This window comes from Clytia hemisphaerica, unplaced genomic scaffold (genome assembly GCF_902728285.1).
Source record: "Clytia hemisphaerica strain Z4C2 unplaced genomic scaffold, Clytia hemisphaerica genome assembly, whole genome shotgun sequence".
Classification (NCBI taxonomy): Eukaryota; Metazoa; Cnidaria; class Hydrozoa; order Leptothecata; family Clytiidae; genus Clytia; species Clytia hemisphaerica.
This window is the reverse complement of record NW_027104385.1, coordinates 912,406-936,244: the sequence shown is the minus strand read 5'-3', so window position 1 is coordinate 936,244 and position 23,839 is coordinate 912,406. Positions and strand designations below refer to the sequence as shown.

Genomic DNA, 23,839 nt, shown 5'->3' with positions numbered 1-23,839 from the left:
ATCTTAGATTTATCATTACACCCAGATAGACCTCGTAGAAGTAAGTACACCTAATATAAAATTGGCAATTTGCAATATTTCTACTGATTTTATGTATATAAGGGAGCAAAATTAATAACTTTTCATAATTTGGGTAGAAAAAAGGAGTGACACAAAAACTGGCCAGAAATAAATGAAATTTTGGATGCAAAAGTTTGGGTATGAAAGAGAAATCCCGAAATCAGACCAGACATTAAACTTGTTTCAATTTTTCTTTAGATGAAATATATTTACCAGGACCCTTGTTAACTGGCACAAAAATATAATTTAAAAATTATACAATTTTCCAAGACAATAATAATCATTTTAATATAGGTGTTCCTATAGAATATTTTAACCAAAATGCTTGTCTCTCCCTAGTCAGAGTATGAATGAAATCAGACAAAAATACTGAAGATACAAAAACATTCAATGATTTTCAAATTGAGGTCTAAGTGCAAAATATCCAAGCTGCAAAATGCTCATTTGAAAACAATCTTCAAAAAATTGAAGTCAATTTTAAGAAATCAATATAAGGTCTGATAAAATCATAATTTCTTGTATCAGTCAGGGAATCAGTTAATACATTGTGCAAATTCATTCTAAATAGCAGAAAATTTGAAAACAAAATGTAAAAAATTACTGTAATTCCATCAGAAATCCATCAATGTATACCACAAATACCAGAAAAATAACCACACATCATTTGTCCACCCCAGATTAGTCTTTTGTTGTCAAATATTGATGTTTACTGTGACGGTTCATGTGTCTCTTATAAGGGCATGAGATGCAAATGCTGTAAATCTCAACTTTATAGTATAGATTGCATCCATTTAAACTTTAAAAAATGACATTAGAATGTTAATATTTTTAAAATGTCATCATAGTTTACAACGGGTTCAACAACGAATTTTCCAAATACTGCAAATACATTTGGATTAAATCCATTTGCCGATTGATTCAAATGGTTGAATCTCTTAAAATGTTATCTCCAGCATGGTTTACGTTTGTAGTCCGTAGTTGTTAAAGCTTGACAATTTTGCGTCCAATCTGTTTCCGATCTTTTTATAGCCATCCTGTAAAATAAAACAAAAATTCATTATTTTTAGTTTGACAACAGTATTATGACATTAATTTTTATTTGATAACAGTGTAACAGATTTATCAGGGACACATCAATAAATTTATTGCATAATTTGTAGGCTGGAATGCAGGCGTTTTGCCAATTCAGTTAATATTCTAATAAAATTTGTGTGGGATGGAATGATGCTAGTAAGGGATATTTCAGAACTATATACTGTATATAGAATTTCTAAACTTTAGAACCCCAGCAAAGTACGATGCTAGCAGCATTTTTGACATTATTTATTATCTTCCAGCTTTGAATTTCCACAGCGCAAAAAGAAACTCGTCAAACCTTTGTAGTACCAAACCAACACGTCAATTCTGCAAAATTAGCATCATGTTTAATAACCCCTACTGTACACTATACCCAGTATACAGTCAGACAGTTCAGAGATCAAAGAGATAAACAAACAGGTTAAAAATTACTTACTTTTTTATCAACTCCGCCAACTTGCCAGTGCAAAATGCATGAGCCCAGATCAAAAGAATGGATGCAGTGGTGGGATGGATGATGAGTGCTGTAAATAGTTCTAAAACTGTTTAAACTTTAAAGTGAAGCAAGGGGTTTGTCTCTTGTCATCCAGACTTCGTGTTTGCATATTATCCTCCTCAGCGCTCAAAACAAAAAGTCCAAGTGGATGCCACTCAAAACATCCAAGATCTCTTAGTCTTTCTGCACCCATCAATTTTCTGTATTCCTTCTTTATATCAAGTTTCTGGTTTAGATTTGAACATGATTCAAGCAATTTTGAAATTAAATTTTTCAAGAAGTTCCAAACTTTGGTTTCTGCCAGGCACCAGCGGAGGTGAATGAGGCAAAAACAGCTTAGCAACGACGTCATTTCAGCATGATTTTCAAATCAAATGAATGGGGCTTCTAGGCCATGAATGGGTGTGAATCCCATTTGATTCTTTCAAGAAACCCTTTATCTATCACCAGTTGACCATTCATTCCCATTCATTCAAAATAAGCCAAGATCCAGGTCCATCTCTGACGACAACAAATTCAAAATAAAAGCCTGTCGGATTTTGAAAGGTGCAAGTGTTGGATGATTTGTCTCGATGAATGTAAAGTTTGAGATTGATTCCTTTTGGATGTTGTTACATGAATCATATTCAAATTCACCAATCAAAACCACATAGTGATAGCATAAGCACGAAGAAAGATATATCAGCTTCTTTGGTTGTTATGCAAGCCATGTCGGGAAAAAAACTTTCGACGCTGAAACGACGTTGAAAATCACCAAAATTCAAATTTTTGGCGGCAACGCGCTCTCTGCAAAAAGGAAAAAGCCGCGCTTTGTTTTTGAAACAATGAGTTCTCCGTCCAGTCGTTAGAAGTTCATGATTTAACCAACCCAAATTTTTTTTTCAAGAATCCAACTTCGTCACATTTGAGGGTCTAAGACTAAATTAACTTAGCCACATAAAAAACCTCAAAAAGGTCATTTATCTCATCTACTAGTATGATTATTTTGATAAGTTTATCTTCTATCAGAAAATTTTCAATTCTTAATATTCATGACGTAATGTTTCACTTTGCGCGATTACGCAACTTTCTACATCCGCCATTATTGGTGGCATAAAACGTAAACAAATGAAAGTACAGGCGAGAAAAGTGCTGTGACTTCTCACAAATACAGAATGAAGCCCATATTTCTGAGAAATGAGCAATTATATGAGATCAGATTACTATCATGACCTCAAGCCTATTCCCAAGAGAAGATACGAGCAGAAATTGCTTGAAATAAAGATGCTTGACGACCCTTTCACGCTGAAAAATGACGAGTTTGATCGGACTAAAAATACCTTACTTTGGCCAGATCTAACTTATCCTGATATATTCAACTACCTAATACAATTTCCAGCACAATACACTTCAGGTTCCCTGAAGGCTTACAAATCTTTAAATGGCTATTTGTATGTTGTGAGTGGTCTAGTACATAACGTCCGAGTAAAGACACTACCTGACCATAATTTCCTAGTGGATGGTCGAGTGAGGCATGGGCAGAGTCAATTCACTCAAACTGCACTGCATTCTTGGGTTTCAATTAAAGCAGACTGTGCAATCATTAATGCCCACTGTAATTGCATGGCTGGTCTCGGGGAAGTTTGTTCACATGTTGGAGCAATAATGTGGTATTTATATCTGACTTCAGAACACAACAAAATAACTCGTACAGGCTTAGATTCGTGTACATCAAACACAAACGGATGGTTGCCCCCTAGTGCTACAGAAGTACCATTTGCTACGTTGAGAGAGATTAACTTTAAAGATCCTAAGAGGAAATTTTTTGAAACTGACTTTTCCCAGAACAACGAAAACAAGCCCCCACCTCCAAAGTATCCCAAGCATCAGGCTTCAAAACCAACAATGGAAGAGAAAGACTCTTTTTTTAAAAATATTGCCGAAACAGGGCAAAGCATTGCTATTTTGAGACTCATACCTCCATATAATGACAAATGTATATCGGTAAAATCAAAGATAAAAAGGGTTCTGTTTAACAAATTCTATGATAAGAAATACAATGATGAAAATAATTTTAAATATCATAAGCTAATCCAAGAATCAGTTACAAAGTATATATCTTTGAGCATCACCGAAGAAGATGTAAACCTTATTGAACAACACACTAGAGAACAGGCTAAATCAATCCTTTGGTTCGAAACACGTGCTGGTGTCATTACTGTAAGTAAATTTAGACAAGCCTGTCATTCAGATGTATCACAGCCATCGAAAAGCCTAATCATGCAAATTTGTTATCTGCAAATGCATAAATTCACAAGCAATGCAACAACTTATGGCTGTGATAATGAAAAAGTTGCCCTCTCCTATCTGGAAGTTTATCTTAACCATGAGCATAGAGACGCAAAGATTACAGAATCTGGATTAATTAGAAGTAGTGAATTTCCATTTCTCGGTGCTTCACCAGATGGATTACTGGATTGCTCATGTTGTAAAGAAAGCTATGTTATTGAAATAAAATGCCCTATCAAATGTAAAGAAAAATCTCCTACAGATCTAGCAAAAACTGATACAAAATACTGTATGATGTTCAATGAATCTGATGAAAAATATTACCTAAAGCGAGATCACACGTATTATTATCAGGTACAATTGCAAATACTCATGGCTAATCGTTTAATTTCATGGTTTTTGGTTATAAACATTGTCTTGTTGAAGTCATTGAAATCGACTATGACTTTCTTGTTGAAAAAGTTGATATTGCCAAAAAATTCTTCGTTTATGCAATTTTACCTGAACTTATTGGGCACTGGTATTCAAAATGTCGCATTCCACTTCCGGAAATCAAAAACAAAGAAAACAGTGCTGAAAATGTTTGTACTTGTGAACAGACTATTGACTCAGAACTTATTACTTGTGCCGACAAATCTTGTGTCGTGAAGCAGTATCATATTTCTTGCTTGGGTATCGAAAAATTCACAAAGAAGAAATGGTTTTGCCCATATTGCTGTCGGAAAGCAAAAAATAAGCCAAAAACTAATAAAAAAATAGTAACTATTGTTATATAATGTTAAAAAATATTTGTTCTATTTTTTGAAGAATACTTTTGAAAAATTATTTTCAAAAAAAATAATGATCAATAGATTTATCAATCCAAGGGTACCACAGGACCATTTAAATTACTGAGCGCTGAACGAACTATTAGAATTTCTGATAGTATACATGTCCCATCAGCTTTTAACATTAACATCTTGATAGGGGCAATCTTTTGTAACAAAGTATATTTATTTCGTAACAGTCCAATTATTCGTTCTACATGAATTCTAACGGAAGCCAGATCACGCGTTTCGTCTAGAGAAACTTTTTCCAGTTGAGACTTTCCTTTCGTAAACTCAGGAATTTTTAATGTAGCACAATGAAGTCCAACTGAATCACTTATGGTAAACCCACGGTCGGCCATCACACATTTCCTGGAACAAGATTTTTCAAAAGACCTGAATTTTCAGTGACATGAACATCTGAGGCTCGTCCACCCCACGGTTGGGAAATGAATGAAATTTTCCCTTGTGGGGTCATACTCAACCTTTACAGTGTTATGATGCTTGTATTGGGACCAGGTTTGGGCCCTAGCAGTTAAATCTGTAGGCTTCTCGATAAAAATCTCAAAACAGTCCAAAATAACAGCACATTTTTCAAAGTTATCCAAAAAACATCCAGGCATGGCATTGTTTTTCTAAGTTGCTCTCTTTCAGGCCAGTGGATAAGAAATTCAAGCCTGGTAGCCATCACTCCAATCCAGCGGTTGATTATCCTCGAAATAGTAGGTTGGGAAACTCCAAATCTGTACGCCAGATCTTGCTCCAAAAGGCCCAGTCTAAGCCTCATTAAAACAATTATGAATTCTTGTTTGTGTGTTAATTTAATCGAATTCTCATCTCGATCCACATGATCTTTAACAAAGTTAAAGATTTCATCAAAAATTTCAAAAGATGGAAGATCTGTGTAGAATTTCATCTTGTCTGTGTCATTGTTTACTAAAAAAACATGTTCTCGTATAGTTTTTCGTGTTTCAATTAGTTTGAGATTAGTAATATTGTTATACTTGATAAGCTTCTCAACTCTATTTTTCAGGTGACGGTTACTATGCTTTAATAAATTTATTTTCCGCTTGGATGAGGAGAGTTCTTTATCTTTATTCAAAATTATTTCCTCTAAATTTTTTATCTTCTCTTTCAAAGCAGCAGTGTCATTGTCTTGATTTTCGTTATCATCGTTATCAATTACAGGTAACGTATCTTCGAGTTTTGGCTTGGATCTTGGCGTTGGGTTATTCAATCGAGCCATCAGTATCTTTTTGTGCCTCATTGTTCGTTTCAATGAGGACGAAGCTGAGTGAAGTTTAGAAGGACTTCTACTGGGTGTTTTCAGCTTAGCTTCAGACACTCTAGGCGATGTAGAAGAAGATGAAGATTGTGTTGTTGATTCGAATGACTTTTTCTCCTTAGTTTTAGCAGCAATAGTTGGTATATAATCAGTATGTGTTTTGCCATTACTTTTCTTCCCCAGTTCGAAATGATCACCACAAACATAAACTCTTTTTGGAAGAGTTCTGGCTTTCTGTTAATGAAAGCAATTCATTTTACACGTCTATCTTCTTCAACAGGGAGAGAATGGAAAGGAATGCTTTTGTACGCTTTGTATTTCTTTTTTACACCACTCTCAGCAATCTTTTTTGAAATGTATCTGTTTGAACAATTTACCACACTGCATGCCTTCACCATCCTTGTAAAATGAAGCAGGAATGAATCAAAAAAGCACCAAAGAAACAGTACAGGATCAAGAAACACAAGAAGCTCAGCCAAGAACTTAGCTTGATTTCAGCGACTTGTTCTGATTTATGCCACCCATAATGGCGGATTATGAAAATCGGCGAAAAAGATTACGTCATGAATATCAAGAATTGCGCAATTAGATATTTAATTATCAGAGTCAGAGTCTGTGATTTCTTCTCTAGTGTTGCTATTGGCATAACCTTGTAGAATTTCGAACCTTGACCTTTTTTTAGTTCTGAGGGTAAATTTCAAATCCTTCATTTCATTTGCTTTCTTGAAATCCAAAATTGTTCGTTGAAGATTTGTAATTTCACCTGTTTTATTGTTCCAAAGAGTCGTATTGAAATGCTGGAGCTGGCCTTTAATACTCTCCCCGTCAGGAAAAAAATAGATTTCAATTTTTGAAAGAATTTCAGCTAATGTGGCAGTCTTCTCAAATTTGGAGGATGAGCTTCTGCTGTCTCGCACCTGGCAGAACTTCCCTTTCGCATCAACATAATTAAACCAATTCACAGAAATAGTAAAATTGCTTTGAGTTTTTTGTTTTGTCTTTAGACTGGATATGGCACTTTTTACAAAATCGTGCATTTTTTTGCTACGGTTGGAGAATCTTTCCAAAATTTGATATGCATGGGCTAAGGCTAAGCCCATTTCAACAAAATCGTCCTTGCAAAATAGGTAGATGTTTTCTGTTGATACCTAAATAAAAAGGGATAAAACTGGATAAAACAAGAAAGTAAAACTTCTTTTAATCACTTACTAATTCGAGAGTAAAGTCTGAAACATGTGAAACTCCTTTTTAAAAGTACCATAATAGTTTGTTTATTTTTCAAAAAGTAACTTAGTAAGAGGTTTTAATGGGGCAATAAACTGACCATATGGAATTTTGTCAACATAAACAAAATTGCAAGTTGATTCCAAAAAACTTTCAAAATTTCAGAGCTATCAGATTTTTGGAAGATCATTTAAGTATAAAATTTTTCTTGTCTGTGATGACCACGTTCATTACGCAGTCGTAGCTGTTGCTTGGATCGACATCTGTTATGACACCCTGTTCCCGAAGGAACTGGAGTAGCTTGCTCACATCTTCTTGGTAGTGAAATGGGATGTTTCTGAAAGGTTGTTGTTTTGGCTTGAAGTCTTTCACTGTAAAAACCCAGTTTTTGTTTTCAGTAAAAAAAAAATTGTAAGTAGTAATATTTTACTTAATTCATTTTGTCCGTATATTTAGGATAATTTACTTAGTTTCAGTTTTATTTTACTAGAAAAAATCAAGTATTAAATTACTTAATTTAAGTTATGTTTCATTTGTTTTTTTTTTCTTTTCTGCTGAAAGTCTGACTATTTACAACAATAAAAGATAATAAATGTTTGGAAAAATAAAAAGTATAAAAATACCACCATGGGACGTCTCACCCTTCCATTAGCTGGAGAAATTTTGCTATTAAAATTTACAAATTTAATTAGCATAAACTTTTCCATACTTTTGGTTTTGAACAGAATACGGTTAATACAGAATACAAATTAATATATTTAAGGCAAATAAAATTCTCGTTTTTTGGGAGGGGGATGGAGGAGCAATCCCAGAGGACGCACAATGGTTGATTAATTTAGTCTTCGAATAATCATCCTAGTAGCGGCATGTAGTTTCGCTTTTGGTTAAAAATATGTAATCCTTTATGGTTAAAAATATGTATATATGTGGTTAAAAATATGCGATCCTATGGTTAAAAATATGTGATCCTAAGGTTAAAAATATGTGATCCTATAGTTAAAAATGTTGTCTGTTGTTAAAATAAGTTTGTTAAAAAATAAAATGCGTGCACATTGTTTTGTTGAGCAACCGAGCTGATAAGGCTACAATGGCTAAAAGGCTCATCAGTTAAGTAAGCATCATCCAAATTTTTCCTAATTGTGATCGTAATTTTTCATCAGAAGATGAACCAGATATTAGCAAATTCTGGTACAAGGTTAAAATTTATACACTTGACCTGAAAAGCTACTTGACAAAATAAAACAATACAAACAAAAGAAAACAATGTAAACAAAATATCAAACTGTTAAAAAACTCCTTAGAGACATAATGAAAAACCAGTCTTTCAAACGACTTAAAACAAAAATGTGACTAATATATGATAAAATGGTAATATCTAAGTCAGACAGTTGCGAGTACAATACAAGAAATATTTTACAAGTTCCGAGATTTATTTTCATAATATTTTCAGAGCCTTAACCCTATTCGTACTAGGGGGGGGGGGCTTTTTCTGTTCCAACCGAAAACTTTTGTTTATAGCTTCTGGAAAAATGATGCTATACCCATGAAATTTTCTGTAAATTCCTAACTTTTATTAAGTTTCAACATAAAAAATTTTTTGACACCTAAAAATTTTCACACCTTGAGCATGATGACATTTCTGACAACGAGGTGTCATAAAAATTGACACATTTTCAGTACAAAAATATTTTTTATGTCAAATATATCGTTTAAACCGTAATTTTTTGAATATTTAGAATAAAAAAGACATTTTTGACTCAGCAAATTTTTTTCTAAAAGCTTGCCTCATTTTTTATGGTTTTTCTCGGAAAACAATGAAATTTCAGGTTTTTGCTCACTTAAGCATGATTGATGACGTCATCAAATTTTTTTTTAATTTTATATATTCTTTATATTACAAAGATCATGCGTGCCAAATTTCATGTAAAAAGAGCGACTAGATCAAAAGTTATGAGGGGTACAAAAAAAGCCCCCCCCTAGTTTTGAACCACCCCGAAAAGCCTAGTACGAATAGGGTTAAGGCGAGGAAAACATGCAAAAAATTAGGAGCAGAATATTTCTGCTTTGTACTTGCGACTGCTGGTATTTTTTGGATCGCCGATAAAAGATAAAACGTAATGTACAATAAAATTCTTGATAGTCGTGACGTTATCTTTACTACGAACATTTTGAGAATGAGTGGATGAGTCTTATGTATCAAAATGGTTTTTTCGTGTGCAGAAACTTGTTTAAAGCAAACGGATAAGGTATCCTGGCCCCTCAAGGGTAAAAAAAACATGGGTTACAAAGTTTTCCCCTCCCCTGGGTCACATGACGTGACGTGATCGGTCACCATGGCAACAACAAATATTTGGTCTTAAAATTGAAAAAAAAATACAATTCGATCAAAACTTGAAGACCTGAGTGAAAGGTCAAAAATTAAAACAGAAAATCAATCTCAAGATATTAACTAAAGAAGGTCAAAATATGACAAATTTTGTTCTTCGGAAAGAGGACCTTTCAAGGAAGAAAAAATATTATTACCAAAAAGTTTGAAAACGAGGGTCAAAATTTATAAATCTCTATTTTTCTGGTTTTAGCATGTAGGTGCTAAGATAAATAATGTCTGAATAACTTTTTCAAACTAAATTTCAGGCTTTTTCGTGATGATATTTTTTGTTCCTTGGAAGGTCTTCTTTATGAAGAACAAAAAAATATTTTATCACTAATGAAGTCATGTTTGACCTTCTATTGATAATATGAAAACAAATTTTTGATGCCATGGTAACCAATGTCATGCGACACAGGGACAGGGTGAAATATTTGTAACCCATGTTTTTCTTGACCCTTGAGGGGTCAGGATATCATAAATCAAAGGTCCGTTTGCTTTTAACAAACTTGTACACACGAGAACACATAGCCAATTAAAAGGAAGCAAAAATAAACGATAAACATTAAGTTAATGTCCAAGAAAAGCATTATACTTGGTAAGAATCGTGTTGGCTTGTTTTAGGCACCGCGCTGGTGCCGAATAGTCCTCGAATATCAAAATTTGAAACAAGGTTAGTACCACTTCTAGTTCCTGAGGGTAATCCCTATTAAGGATGTAATATGATCCAAGGAAAGCAACAATAGCCAAGTCTAAATTCACTGACACAAAAATGGCCGATTTGTTGATGATTAGTGTTGCTTTACTTCTCTTTTCAACCATAAGGACAGGGCAACTTGAGCGAATTTTGGATCTTGCTATCTCTGGATCTTCATTGTCCTGTATAAAAAGAAAAATTTTCAATTAATTGATATTTTTGATTTTTTCCAGTTATTGATCATGTCCTAAAATATCAAGACAATTTGTATAGGAGGAGGCAATTGTGGAAGCATATTTCTATTTAATAATATTTTACTCGTGTATTCCTTTACAAAAGCACACAATCATGATCTAACTCTGTTACCAAATTCATTTATCTTGAGACTTTGAAACCAACATTCCAATATTTTAATATTAAAAAACTAGATATTTCAAAATACAGTTTTCTGAGTTAAAGTGATTTTTAACACTTACATCGATTTCTATAAAAAGATTTTTCCCGCTCTTTTTCTTGTTAAATATTTGGTCAATATTTTCCATTAAGTAGCACAGCTTCTCTCCTAAAAGTAAAAGACAATGCAAACTGAGGGTGGAGGACATAACAATTTTCAGTGATTTACCCCAGGACAAAGTGTCTTTTGGCCCCCTGGACAACAAGTTTAAGTCCCCAGACAAGCATTAGCTGACACCAGACACCACAAATTACTGATGGAGAATTTAACCCGGTACTCTCGGGTACCTATTAAGCCCCCCCGCTAATTATTTTTTCGAAAATTTTCCACCCAGGACATTTTTATTCCAAGCCCCCCGCTTATTAGATTTTGAGATTTTTTCCACCCACCCCGCTTATTCCAGACCCCCGTTCATTAGGTACCCGAGAGTACAAATTTTGAAGATTTTTGGCTACCCGAGTTTCGAGCCTTGTTCTGCCATCATGGATTTTGATATTCAAAGTGAATCGAGCAAAGCAAAAAAATCTGATTGTCCATTTTTACTGACCCCTTTAGGTCCACCTATATTCATGATCAAAAGTCAAATTGACTATAACTGGATGTGCTGCAAACAAGACCTGACTTGGCACCCAAAGTCAGGGTATACAAACATTTTCTGGAAGTAATTGCTTCCTGCAATTCCAAAATCTCAAACCCCCACCAAAAATTAAAACTTGAAAGCTTGACATACCTAATTCATTTGATATTGGTGGTTTTCCAACCCTTGATACACCGAAGAAAATTAGTTTCTCCAAATGATATTGAAGTCTAGACACACATTGGGTGGCATAGTCATAATGGTTGTCCAGAGGTTCTTTTCGAAGAATCCTTCTGATTTCATTAACCATCTACAAAGAGAGAAAATAAAAGATTGAATTTGCAAATGACCATTGAAATTGTGCAGGTTCTGAAACTTAAAATAGTTGCTATATTGATCAATTTTAACGCATAGTGTGCAGAGGGGTTCGATCCATTGAACTTAAAGCCATAGTGTGCAAGGGGGGTCCAGGTCCCACCAAAAAAATGAGGTCACAGCACAATCTAAAACCCCCACCGAATATCTTGAATCCTCAATCCCACCTAAAACTCGCGTTTTTCCCTGCTCCCAAAGGCAATCGTGTGGACCCTTTTTAACTATGAAAGTGTTGTTCCACAAAGAGTCAATTTGAGCCCTCAGAAAACAATTTTTGCCAATTTTATCAAAAAATTTGAAAAATCCCTGGGAAAATGAAAGAAATTTGGAAAAACCGCAAAAATATTAGTTCCAGCGAAAATTAGTTCCCCAACGGAAGAACTATAAAATTTGTTATCTCCATGGGTTGCTGGGTATGTGCGGACGATAAGGGTCAGTTTTTCCACGTTCCAAAGTCTCTCTATGGGTTACAAAAATCAGAGAATTAAATAATAGGCTCTCTAGGGGTCAGAAAATTCACAAGTTTTAGGAAAATTTTTTAACTTTGCTGGAAAAAATTGTAGAAAGTCTCTCTAATGGTAGGAACCCTAGTACCCCCGGGTAAAAATCTCGAAACATAGGTATGTCAGACGTAAAGAAATCTAAACATCAAAATTGCCTGATAGTTCCCTTATTTTCCCTGAATTTTTTTTAACAACCAATATTTTCCAGGTTTTTAGAGTTGGTTTAAAAGGGTTACTGGAGTGAGTAACCATTAAACCCTGAAACAAAATTGACATACAAAATTCAAGAGATTTTTTTAAAACAAAATAACAATAAGAGAAATAGTATACCAGGTTTGGTTCTTTTAATGAGGGGTATTCCGCAAAAAATTTTTTGACAACATCACAATTCTACTTCTTATTCAAAGCCTTTAAAAACTCTCGTCTAAGGCTGAAAGTTTTATTAAGATAATAATCAACTGAGGAATAGTTGATCCGAGCCTTTGAAAATTCTTTGTCCAGAAGTGACTTGAATCTTTTCAAAGTTGGATCAACAACATCATCATCATTTTTTGATTCAAATACATTGGAGGTTGTTGGACGATCACCAGATGAAACAGAGACGACATTTGAAGTTTCAGAGTGACCAGATGATACAGAGGCAACACTTGAAGTTGAAGGACGATCACCAGATGAAACAGAGAGAACACTTGCAGTTGCAGAGTGACCAGATGATACGGCAACGGTGGAAGTTGAAGGACGATCACCAGATGAAACAGAGAAAACACTTGCAGTTGCAGAGTGACCAGATGATACGGCAACGGTGGAAGTTTTAGGATGATCACCAGATGAAACAGAGACGACAATGGAGGTCTCAGTGTCTCCAGATGAAAGAGAGACACATGTTCCAGTTGAATATTTTGTTGAGCCATTATCTTGAGCCAAAGAAGAATTTTTGATCAAACCACAGTTGGCAGCTGAAAAAAAGTTTCAACGATGAGTATGTTTTTATGACAAGGCACGCACAGTATGGAACAAGTCTAAACTTTTGAAGCTTAATTTTCACCTTGTTTTCCCTGGAGTTCATATGTTCTCTGGTTCCCTAATAGCCATCCCCCCGCTAATTAATTTTTCAAAAATTTTCCACCTTTTTAGGACCAAACTTTTTAGGAAAATGTTTTTGAAAGTTCCTTTTTTGCCCTGATTCTTCTGTTAGCCTCCTTTTCATAAGTTTCTCACCCAGAACATTTTTATGCTTATTAAGTTTTGAGATTTTTTCCAACCCCCAACTATTAAGTACCCGAGAGTATAGGTACAAAAAGCACTGTGTTCTGCAGATTTTTGGTCCCCATCTGGTGTTCAATACTCCCCCTCATCTGGCTTTCTTCCTCCATCACTCTTTGATTCCTGGTCCCCCTTCTGAAAGACTCACAAAGTTATCAATTCACTTCAAAATGAATGAGAAGTGATAAATTCATACGAAAGGAAAATACATTTGTAAGAAATTCTCCTTAAAACCCCATTTCCTTTTGTCCCCCATCAAGTGTAAAAAATCAGTCCCCCTTGGCTAAAAACGTGATTCTTCCACCCATTATCCTGGAGGGGAGAAGGATCCCATGAAAAGTTTTGGGATCTTACTCATTTCACATAACGAGACACATCTAAAAAAGAAATCCAAGTTTCACACTATTGGACCTGTCCTGCTCTTCAAACTGACTCTTTCAGAAGATCAAAGAATATTTCTTTAAAGTAAGATTTGCTGACAGTCAATAAATTACCAAATTTTTTCAGAAATTTAGGTCTTGTCTAGAGAAAATTTAAACTACCTTAAGAGAAAAAATTTTTGGTGAGAAGTAATTTTGAAGAATTGCCTAAAAATTTCGCCAAAATTTCTTCCCGCTAAATCTAGATTTATAGGCTATTCGCCAAAATTAATTCTCGCCAAATTTAATTTTCTTTCAAACTATCCTCTATTTCTCCTAAAAACCCTTTTTTCACCCTTTTCCCGCCAAAATATTCACCAAAAAATGGGACGTTCGCCAAAATAAATTCTCACCAAATTTAGAAATTTTAATAAATTGCCAAAATAAAATTGCACAAAAATCTCGTCCCTAAAGGTAACTTGTTAAATAAAAGGGATGTTATAGAGTTAAATAAAAGATTACCATTTTCATCTGCAAAAGTAAGGGACTTTTTCTTCTTCTTTTTTGGTGGCTTGAGGCTAGATAGCACCCTCTCTTTCCTTCGCTTTTTCTCTTCATTCTCAGCCTCACTGATTGCTACAAAGCAAAAGAAATTCATTGAAAATGACATGAGTTTAACGAAAGAAGCTTATAAGGACTTTATTGTAAAAAGGGGGAAGATTTCAAAAAGGGGGAGGTTCATCTAGAAAGGGGGGTTAACGCCTTAGCCAAGTTCTTTGAACCCATCTTTCTAATTTTCTAATTTTGCCGTCTTGGACTGGGTCAAAATCCTAAATACTTTCTTGCTTGGCTCATGATCCATTTTAAGCAATACTTGAATGCGTACTGAGACTCAAATGCACCTCTTCAAGAGTATGTGAAGCCGGCTCATTCTCCTTTATTGCCTGATAAAAAGTTGTTAAACTTTGCATTAGCTTCATGGTGATGAAAATAAAATTTACCTTTGCAGTTAGGATCATTGTATACCCTTTTTTGAAGTCGCTCAAGGCAAGTCTCCTGAAAAAACAAATAAGAAATCATTGTTTCAATTTTTTTTGAAAAAGTCTACAGATATTTAATACCAGTTAAAATTTGAAGTCATTATTAAAATGATAATGACTTCAAAAGTTATCAACTTTTAAAGAATTTTGATTTTAAAGGGATTTTAGTAGGTTTTAATACGCATTTTCAGTAAAAAGTCATAAAACCTGAACTAGTGGACGGATAATCATAAAATTTTGGATTTTTGTGTCTTATGAAATAATATTTAAAGTCTGAAAAAATCAGAACATTCTGTTGAGAATTTTCAAAGTTATTGGCAATAAACTACCAGGGTGGTGCAAAACACCCCCCTTAGCTCGAATAGGGTTAAGTGTTCAGAATATAGTAAGAGCAAACATTCATTTCTCTCAGAGGAATAACAACAATCAACTTTTTTTATCTAACATTATCTCTTGTTGCAAAATGTTTTAACTTACATGGGATTGCAAATCATCTCGCATTGATGGGTATTGAATGACTAAGGCTTTGGCCATTTCAGTTAGCTCTTCTTCAGATGGGGTGCGTAACCGATGTGATCTCGTTAATTCAGCTTGCATGGTGGTAACTGTAGTCCGTATCAGCCTTTCGGATTGACTCTTATTTAGCCCACCAGCGTTTTCCGTATTTGTCAATTCTACATCTTTGTAGATTACGAATCTTGGAGGTTGAATAACCAAAAAACTGGGCTGATTGGCACTGGTGGCCATTTCTATGCAAGAGAATTCCGATAACTTTTTAATATTTCCTTTTTGAAAACTGTTCTTTAATAGTCTTTGGCTCCTCAAACGATGGCTCCTCGCACAATGGCTCCTCACACAATGGCTCGTCACACAATGGCTCATCACACGATTTCTTCAGTTCTTCATGTAATGAACCTTCTTTGTTTCTACGGGAATTCTTAGGCTCTTCACACAATAAATCTTTGCCTGTTTTAAGCAAAGGTACATTTTCCTTTCCCTTTCCACTGGGAGAAAGGGGTGGAGTGTCACAGTAAAGCTCCCATTCCTGAAATAAATGAGTAAACTACTGTCAAGACTTTGTTTGTTCAGTTTGAAATAAAAAGGAATTTAGGCAAAGAAAAAACATCCCAAACACACATAAATCAAAGAGAAACACCAGGAGAAATTAATGCCCAACTTATACCATTAAAAAATTACACAAAGTTCTTTTGAATGTATAACTCAACTGCAAAAAAATTGGTTCCCACAAAAACTACCTCCCTAAAGGTTTGACTTTTTCAAATCTTGAAGACCATTACCAGGAATTTTGATAACATATTTTCTTGAATCTGCCCTCAGAATTGCCGAAAAATTAAGCAACAACTTGCTTAGCAACCCTTAGCCCTGAAATCCTCACAGCAACCTTTTTCTCAGAACAAACAGTCGAAAATAGCCCAAAAATGGACCATTAAAGCTTAACATTCAAAAGTAACCTTATAAGCAATTTTAACCCTGGATTTCAAAAAATTGCTTAGCAAATCCAGCCCTGAACTGAAAATTAGGGTTGCTTATAAAAAGAGTGTACCAGAAAATTGAAACCTGCAAAAATAACTGCCCTTAAGGTAACTACAATGCACAGGCTTGATCAACATGATCAAAATTTAATTTTAATCTGCTTATCACATTATGCAAGACCTACCTCTACAACGTTCCATGCATCACTCCTTGAAAGTGCTGGAAAATCTTTTAGAAACTCTTTGAAGGTCTTGTAGTTCCATGATAAGATATCTTTATCCATTTTACCATTCTCTGAAATGTAACAAAAACAAAACAAATTTTAACAAAATCTTTTAAGGATGGAAAAATCTGGGTGTCCTCAGGGGTCCTACCAATGTCTGAAAGCGAAAGAATTGGAGGATGAAATTCCAAGAAACGTCAGAAAACGGCACTAGAATCATTGGAAAAATGCGCTCTGAACAAAAGTTTGTTTGCACGGCAACAATATCAAGCACGCTAGCTGCATCATGACCTTTGTTGTACCTGAAGTGTATTAATTTTGGCGGGGATTAAATTTGGCGGATTTGGCGGTTTTTGGTAAAATCCAGCAAATTAAATACCCGCCCAGGGGGGTCAAGCAGTTAGTACCTAACACCCATGACACTTAGTACGGTGGTGATCCATTTTCAAAATTGGCAAAATGCAGAAACAGGCAGGGGGGTCAAGCAGTTACTCCAGAACACTATGAGTACTAACTGATTTTTGGGAAGATTTGTACCCCACCACCACCAATTCTCACGTAGTACACAGTGTACTAACTTTTTTTGACCTTGCTCAATATATACACCACCCCCAAAATAACCCAAAATCGCATTTTTGGTCAATGCGTTTTTCAAAATTTGTCTTCGGGGAAACTTTTCAACATTTTTTATGTTGAAATTATGTTAGAAATCTCTTGCTCTATTTTAGAGCAAAAAAATGTCAAATTTTGGAAGTTTTTTTTTCAAATTTTCAAATTATTTTTTTATTAAGACTGAAATTTTTTTTTGATTTTTGAAAAAAAAGAAAATTAAAATATTTTACCCAAAGTCCCAATTATTATTGCAAAAAAGCTTAATTTTTGGCAGTTAGTACACAAAATTTGCTGTTAATCGTCAAGCATACCACCTGTTTTTGCACTTAGTACTTAGTAATTTTTGGGAAAATATTTTTGAAAGTTCCTTCTTTTGCCCTGATTCTTCTGTATTAGCCTACTTTTCTAAATTTTTCCACCCAGTAAGTTTTGAGATTTTTTCCAACCCCCCCCCGTCTATTAGGTACCCGAGAGTAAGTGTCATGGGTGTCATGTACTAACTGCTTGACCCCCCTGAAACAGGTGGTATGCTAGCCGATTTACAACAAATTTTGTGTACTAACTGCCAAAAATCCAGCTTTTTTGGAAAAAAGATTTCAAAAAAAAAAATTTCGATCTTAGAAAATAAAAAATACTTCCAAAATTTCGCATTTTTTTCCTGAAATATGTTTAATTTCGAACATATAAATTTCAGCATCAATACAAAGATGTTGAAAAGTTTCCTCAAAGGCCAATTTTGAAAAACGCATTGGCCAAAAATGCGTTTTGGGTTATTTTGGGGGTGGTGTATTGAAATTCTACCTCAAAATCAGTTAGTACCATGTGTACTAAGGGCAAGTGGTGGTGGTCCCTTTTCAAAAGTATCAAAAATCAGTTTGTACTCATAGTGTTCCGGAGTAACTGCTTGACCCCCCCCCCCCTGACCCGCCAAAATTTTAAAAACTGAGCGTCCACCAAATTAAATACCCGCCAAAGTTAAAACCATTAAAATTTTTGATTTACGACTGCCTAAAATTTTCCCATCCACCAAATTAAATCCCCACACCGCCAAAATTTGTCTTTTGGCCAACCGCCAAATTAAGTACACGCCAAAATTAATACACTTAAGGTACATTGCGGTTGCAAAAACAGTCGCATAGCGCTTTTTAACGCAAAAAAACTTTGATAATTGCGGACGGAAAGCTTCTTTTAAGACAGATGATCAAATCGCCGACTAACGATGAATGTAGCCAAGTTTCTAAGCTGATAGTATTATAAAAAAGTTTATGTATACTATTAGTTTAGTTGCAAACAAGCTAAGTAAAAACATGCTAGCCTGATTGGATGCAGTTAAACGAGCCGCAACGAAAATCTGTTTGCAATCAGGTGTTAGTATAAGTGTAGTGAAAACGGAGGTTAAACTTCACGTCTGACACTCTGGCTACGATGAATGTACAAAATGCTTTGAAAAATATTAAAAAATCCGATAAATTTCCAGCTTTCTTACTGAAAAGGGACGGGTTTTTAAGATGGAAAGCAAGTCGGTCGGACGACGCAAACATAACTTATTTGTGATTTACGCCTTACTTGATATTAAAGAGTCGGTCGGGCAACGCGAAACGTAGCCAGAATGTCAGGTGTAAGTATAACCTTCGTTCACTAAAGTTTTCACTACACTTATACTAAGGCCGCGGTCACAAATAAGTTGTGTTCACGTCAGCCGACCGACTCACTTTTTATCTTAAAAATCCGACCCTTTTCAGTCGGAAAGTCGGTAAATTTGTCGGATTTTTTAGCGATTTTATTAAAAGAATTTTGTAGATTCAGCGTAGCCAGCGTTTTGATCATTGAGTGTTTTTAAGATTTCTATCCGCAATTTTTCAAAGATTTTTTGCATTAAAAAGAGCTACCCAACTGCTTTGTGCGTGCTCGCGATATCCAAAGTAATCATATTGCAGCGTGCGTGCTCGATGATTCTTGCCGCCTGAAAAAACCTGTATTCAGAGCGCAGTTTTCCGACGATTTTAACACCGCCCCACCGCCTATATTCAGAGCACATTTTTCCGACGATTTAAGGTGCCGACTGACCGACCGACTCACATTTTGGGGCTGGAAATGACGCGAACACAACTTATATGTGACCCAGGCCTAACGCCTGACGTCAATTGCACTGTCGAACTTTTTTGCTGTCGGACTAGAAAGTGTCGGACTTCTGGCAACTCCCCAGAGAGACTATATACTTTGAAATTTTCTGATTTTTGTAACCCTCAGAGAGACTTTGGAAGGTCAAAAAACCGACCCTTAAAGTCCGCAGATACTCAGCACCCATTTTTTCTTAAGTACCCCCCCCCCCCCCCCCCCCCCACGGACTAGGGCCAATATATTACATATTATCCTCACCTCTATAAAGAACTATGACAGAGATATTGGGGGCCTTTCTTCATTACCACAGCGTGAAAAATCCTTATTACAGCAAAATAAAAGGCAACCCTCCATTATGTATTGTATTCAAGAGATTGAGGAGACGGGTGCTGAGATAAAAGTAAGGAATTTATCCAGTATCATATTAGTTTTCCACTCCAAAATAAGCCAAAACAAACAAAAAAGGAGGTACATACCTATAAAATGCTCAGCAATTTCTGGCTGGACTTTCATTATCTCTCTAATCAATTTTCTCTCTGATGCCATTCTTAGAAATTTAAGTACTTTCGAAATCAAATTTCAATCTGAGAATCTGATGCATGCGTGATGGCGCTCTCGTTCGTCGTGTGAGGGTATCTTAATGCAGTCCTGCGATGGTAAACCGCAAAGAATGCTGGGTATAAAATATACCGCGCGCTGTTATACTTCGGAAAATTGAAATGGAATTCAAAACTTAAAATGCCCGCTTATTGAGCTAAATAAAACGAGATAAGAATATTCAAAAATGGTAGACGTAGACGTGGTAGAATCGTGCCTGGTAGAAGATGTGAACAGGCGACAGGAGAAGGCATCCTGAGTTGAACTGAACAGAACAGTAGAATTCAGATTTTTTAAACATGGATGATGAATCAGGGACATCCACCGATATTTAGATGTCTTTTGTGCAATTATTTTCAAGCTCTTTCTGTCCGTCTTCTCCTTGATCATTATCGCTCCGTCCATGCAAATCAATCCTCTTTCAACGTTAAATGTAATGTGGATGGATGTGTTGCCACCTTCTCGCTTTATAACTCTTTATACAAACACATAACAAGAAAACACAAAGAGGTTTACCACCAGCAGCCTTACGCAATTCAGGGGCGTCAACAACCTAACGGTGAAATCCAATTGAATGAAGAGGAAGAGGCTGTGCCAGATGGAATTGAACATGTTCAATATGAAGTAGATCAACATGAAGGTGATGATGCAATACCATTAGCAGCGGAGTCATCGTCTTCGTCATCAGATGTGTCAGATTCAGAAGATGACGAACAAGAGCAACAACAAGAAGTTGATAACAATGATGATAACCTGATTGAAGTAAGTAAGGCTCTGTACTTGAAAGAAGGCATTATTTATTTAGAAATATCCAGGAAAGATTTGGACTATGTAAACTGTATATATGTTTAACTATGTTATTTTCAAAACGCAAGTTTTACTGATTCATATGGTGAAAGCCTCGATTTAGGCTCTAGGAAAATAGCCCCCCGGAAAACACCCCCCCCCCCCGGAAAATTGCCCCCATTAAATGTGACCAACATTGAGATTATATATACATTGTCTGAAAAGCCTAATGCCTTATTTTTCAAAAATTAATTCCATTCTTGATCACAAGTAAGTTTTTTTATGATGCTGAATTTCAATGTCGGTCAAATTCATAATATCTCAAAGTATATATAAAAACATTTTCTTTGTTTTTTAATTTTTCAGAACTCTCAACTAAACCTGAAAAAATGTGCTGCAATGTTTTTATTGAAATCTAAAGAACGGAAGAAATTGTCACAGGTATGTATAATAATATGAAAGGTTCAGATAACATAACAATAGCGTTCAGTTTGAGGTCTTGCTGTTATTTTCTTTTCACACAGTTTGATTTGGGCCTGTCCCTAGTTTGCAGATTATGGGGGATATCATTGAGATCTCAGCAGAGGGACACACAATGATACTAAGGGATCATAACTTATCAGAAGGGAAGAATGAATACCGTAACAACAAAGAATGAAAACTTAACGCTATTACTATTATTATTATTATCATTATTATCCATTATTAGTTTGATAAAAATCTTAAGTAAAGGCTTAGGTCACTAAAAGTGAAAGGGTCGCAAAAGGGTAGAAGATTTAACGTCAGTCAAGTCTTTCCCTTTCAATGCAATGGCTTCAATCTTGTTCAAAGCGGGCGGCAAATGACATTATCCCCCTATAACTGGGAGGTTAATAATATTTCAGGCCTTAGCTTGATGCCTTAGTTATTTTCAGCGCAGCTATGTTTATTTGAAACACAAAACCGCCCACCTTTTGAATCTTTAATCTGTTGATAGCTTACTTAGTGACTCTTTATATGGACAATACTCCTTTTTTCTCATTACACAACATGACGGGAGTGGCGGGAAGGCTGGCGGAATAAAGACTGGCTGCATAGCACCCTTGACAGTCCAGGGAGCTCTTACAAAAAGCTTATGTTAAAATGTTTTTATTTTTGCTTTTCTTTCAGGCTACAACGGAAAAAATCAAGGACAACGTTTCATGTCTGGTTTCTCAACATTGCGACATTTTAAAAGCCAAGCTGATTCAAGAACTTGGTGTCACAGAACAAGAAGACCTTGCAAAAGTAGATGAGATATTTCAGGATGGCGGTAACATTTTTGAAGGACTTTCAACTGAAGCTCAGCTAAAATCTTTCATTAAATCAACTTTTTCCCATGTCAAACCTATTGAGATAGTTCTTGGATCAATCTTAAAGAGGAAACGTAAAAAGAAGGAATTGGTATTATCAGAAAAGAATGAAACGTATATGTATATACCAATTTTAGAAACACTCGAGCAAATGCTGAATAATACCAGAATAGCTTCTCTTATTCTGAGACGACCTCGTTTCACTGGAAACGGCTATTTTTATGACATTTTCGACGGTTCGGTGTATACAAAAGATCAATATTTCAAAGATCATCCTACTGCACTTGCTATTATGTTATTTCATGATGAGCTGGAAATTTGCAATCCGCTTGGTAGTGCTGCTACCAAATACAAAATTGATATGTATTATTATTGTGTGGCTAATACTTCACCCAAATACCGTTCCAGAGTATGTGCAGTCCAATTACTGGCCATTGCTCCAGCATCACATGTGAAAAAGTATGGCGTTGGTAAGATTTTATCACCCATAATTGATGATTTGATATTGCTTTACCATGGTCATGTTATGAGCTTGAATAATGAGGAACAAACTGTTTTTGGAAAAGTAGTTGTTTTCTTAGGTGATACTCTTGGCCAACATCTGTGGGGTGGCTTCAAAGAAGGTGTTGGTGGTGCATTTATAAAATGTCGACACTGTCTCTGTGATTTTGAAACACTGCAAACAGTTTTTGATTTAGATAAAATCAAACAGCGAACTAAAGAAATTTATGATGAACAATGTACAGAAATTGAAAATGCAACAGGAAATTTGCAACATAACTTGAAAATAACGTATGGTATAAACCAAAGAAGTCCATTGTGCAGACTGCCAAATTTCGATATAATTACGCAACTCCCACAGGATATCATGCATATTCTCTTTGAGGGAACTGTGCAGTACGAGCTGCGACTTGTCCTAAAGAAGCTTATATATTCTCTCAAAGTAACTTCATTAGATCGTGTCAACGGATCTATTGCTAATCATCCCTATGGTTATTCTGAGTTATCTTCGAAACCTCCACCGATAAGAGAAAGTGTATTTGAAAATGAAGGATATAAGCTGAAATTTGAAGCAGATCAAGCTCGTGTCTTTTTAAGGACATTTCCATTTGTTATTAACTCTCTGGTGGAGTTCGAAAATGAGTATGTTAAGCTCATTATAGACTTGATTGAAATCTGTCAAATATTGATTTCTCCGGTTATTGGAGACGAAACGATTAAACTGCTAAAAAAAAGAGTACCAAACCATCTGAAAGAGTTCAAACGCCTTTTTCCCGATGACAATGTTTTACCGAAGCACAACTACATGCTCCATTTTGCCAATTCAATAAATGAACTTGGTCCTCCTATTAGATATTCATGCTACAGTTTTGAGGCTGCACACAAATACTTGGCAAATCATTGGCAAAATGTCAAAATTTTAAAAACCTTCCACTCTCCTTAGCAAACCGCCATCAATACCTTGATACAGCTAATTATGGGGATAACTCTGAGGGCGTTTCACATCCCTTATTTAACAAGGAAGAATTAAATGGGGTGGTGAAGCCACTTTCTCCTAATGAAAAGGTCAACTTGAGAAACAGGTTTAATGAGCGAAATCTATTACCTGGCATCGAATTCAATAATGCGGCTTTTAAGGCAAACTGGGTAGTACGGTTTGGAACAAAGTATTGTAGAGAAGCCTTCTTAGCAGTGAACGTTAACCGAATAAATAAGTTACCTACGTTTGGGAAAATTGTTCAAATATGTATAATACATGGATACCTATATTTTAAAATTCAAAACTTTGAAACAATATGCTTTGATGAAGAATTTCAGGCATA

At 35.3% G+C, this 23,839-nt stretch overlaps 3 protein-coding genes and 1 pseudogene across 3 annotated transcripts; 1 reads left to right on the top strand and 3 right to left on the bottom strand.

The window, feature by feature from the left end:
• Positions 1–4,719: 4,719 nt before the first annotated feature.
• On the bottom strand, positions 4,720–6,564 carry LOC136819429 (uncharacterized; annotated as a pseudogene).
• Positions 6,565–9,875: 3,311 nt separating this feature from the next.
• Positions 9,876–12,570, bottom strand: LOC136819433 (uncharacterized). The gene is made up of 4 exons (XM_067075658.1): positions 12,521–12,570; positions 11,466–11,622; positions 10,758–10,843; positions 9,876–10,463 (listed from the first exon to the last, which is right to left on the bottom strand). The coding sequence occupies exons 2-4, from the start codon at positions 11,620–11,622 to the stop codon at positions 10,155–10,157; spliced, it is 552 nt and encodes a 183-aa protein (XP_066931759.1). The 5' UTR covers positions 12,521–12,570; the 3' UTR covers positions 9,876–10,154.
• On the bottom strand, positions 12,559–15,655 carry LOC136819432 (serine-rich adhesin for platelets-like). The gene is made up of 4 exons (XM_067075657.1): positions 15,330–15,655; positions 14,814–14,868; positions 14,335–14,448; positions 12,559–13,146 (listed from the first exon to the last, which is right to left on the bottom strand). The coding sequence occupies exons 1-4, from the start codon at positions 15,597–15,599 to the stop codon at positions 12,581–12,583; spliced, it is 1,005 nt and encodes a 334-aa protein (XP_066931758.1). The 5' UTR covers positions 15,600–15,655; the 3' UTR covers positions 12,559–12,580.
• A 4,550-nt stretch (positions 15,656–20,205) lies between these two features.
• On the top strand, positions 20,206–23,460 carry LOC136819454 (uncharacterized). The gene is made up of 3 exons (XM_067075677.1): positions 20,206–20,661; positions 21,052–21,126; positions 21,835–23,460. The coding sequence occupies exons 1-3, from the start codon at positions 20,206–20,208 to the stop codon at positions 23,458–23,460; spliced, it is 2,157 nt and encodes a 718-aa protein (XP_066931778.1).
• Positions 23,461–23,839: the final 379 nt, after the last annotated feature.

Bases quoted from the DNA above. Each gene is read 5' to 3' on its own strand.
- LOC136819454 (XM_067075677.1), top strand. From the start codon at position 20,206: ATGAATCAGGGACATCCACCGATATTTAGATGTCTTTTGTGCAATTAT. The intron at 20,662-21,051 runs GTAAGTAAGGCT...TTAATTTTTCAG, and splicing joins ATGATGATAACCTGATTGAA to AACTCTCAACTAAACCTGAA. The intron at 21,127-21,834 runs GTATGTATAATA...CTTTTCTTTCAG, and splicing joins AACGGAAGAAATTGTCACAG to GCTACAACGGAAAAAATCAA.
- LOC136819433 (XM_067075658.1), bottom strand. From the start codon at position 11,622: ATGGTTAATGAAATCAGAAGGATTCTTCGAAAAGAACCTCTGGACAAC. The intron at 10,844-11,465 runs GTATGTCAAGCT...TTTTACTTTTAG, and splicing joins ACCAATATCAAATGAATTAG to GAGAGAAGCTGTGCTACTTA. The intron at 10,464-10,757 runs GTAAGTGTTAAA...CTTTTTATACAG, and splicing joins ATCTTTTTATAGAAATCGAT to GACAATGAAGATCCAGAGAT.
- LOC136819432 (XM_067075657.1), bottom strand. From the start codon at position 15,599: ATGGCCACCAGTGCCAATCAGCCCAGTTTTTTGGTTATTCAACCTCCA. The intron at 14,449-14,813 runs GTAAATTTTATT...TTTGCTTTGTAG, and splicing joins CAATGATCCTAACTGCAAAG to CAATCAGTGAGGCTGAGAAT. The intron at 13,147-14,334 runs GTAATCTTTTAT...ACTTTTTTTCAG, and splicing joins TACTTTTGCAGATGAAAATG to CTGCCAACTGTGGTTTGATC.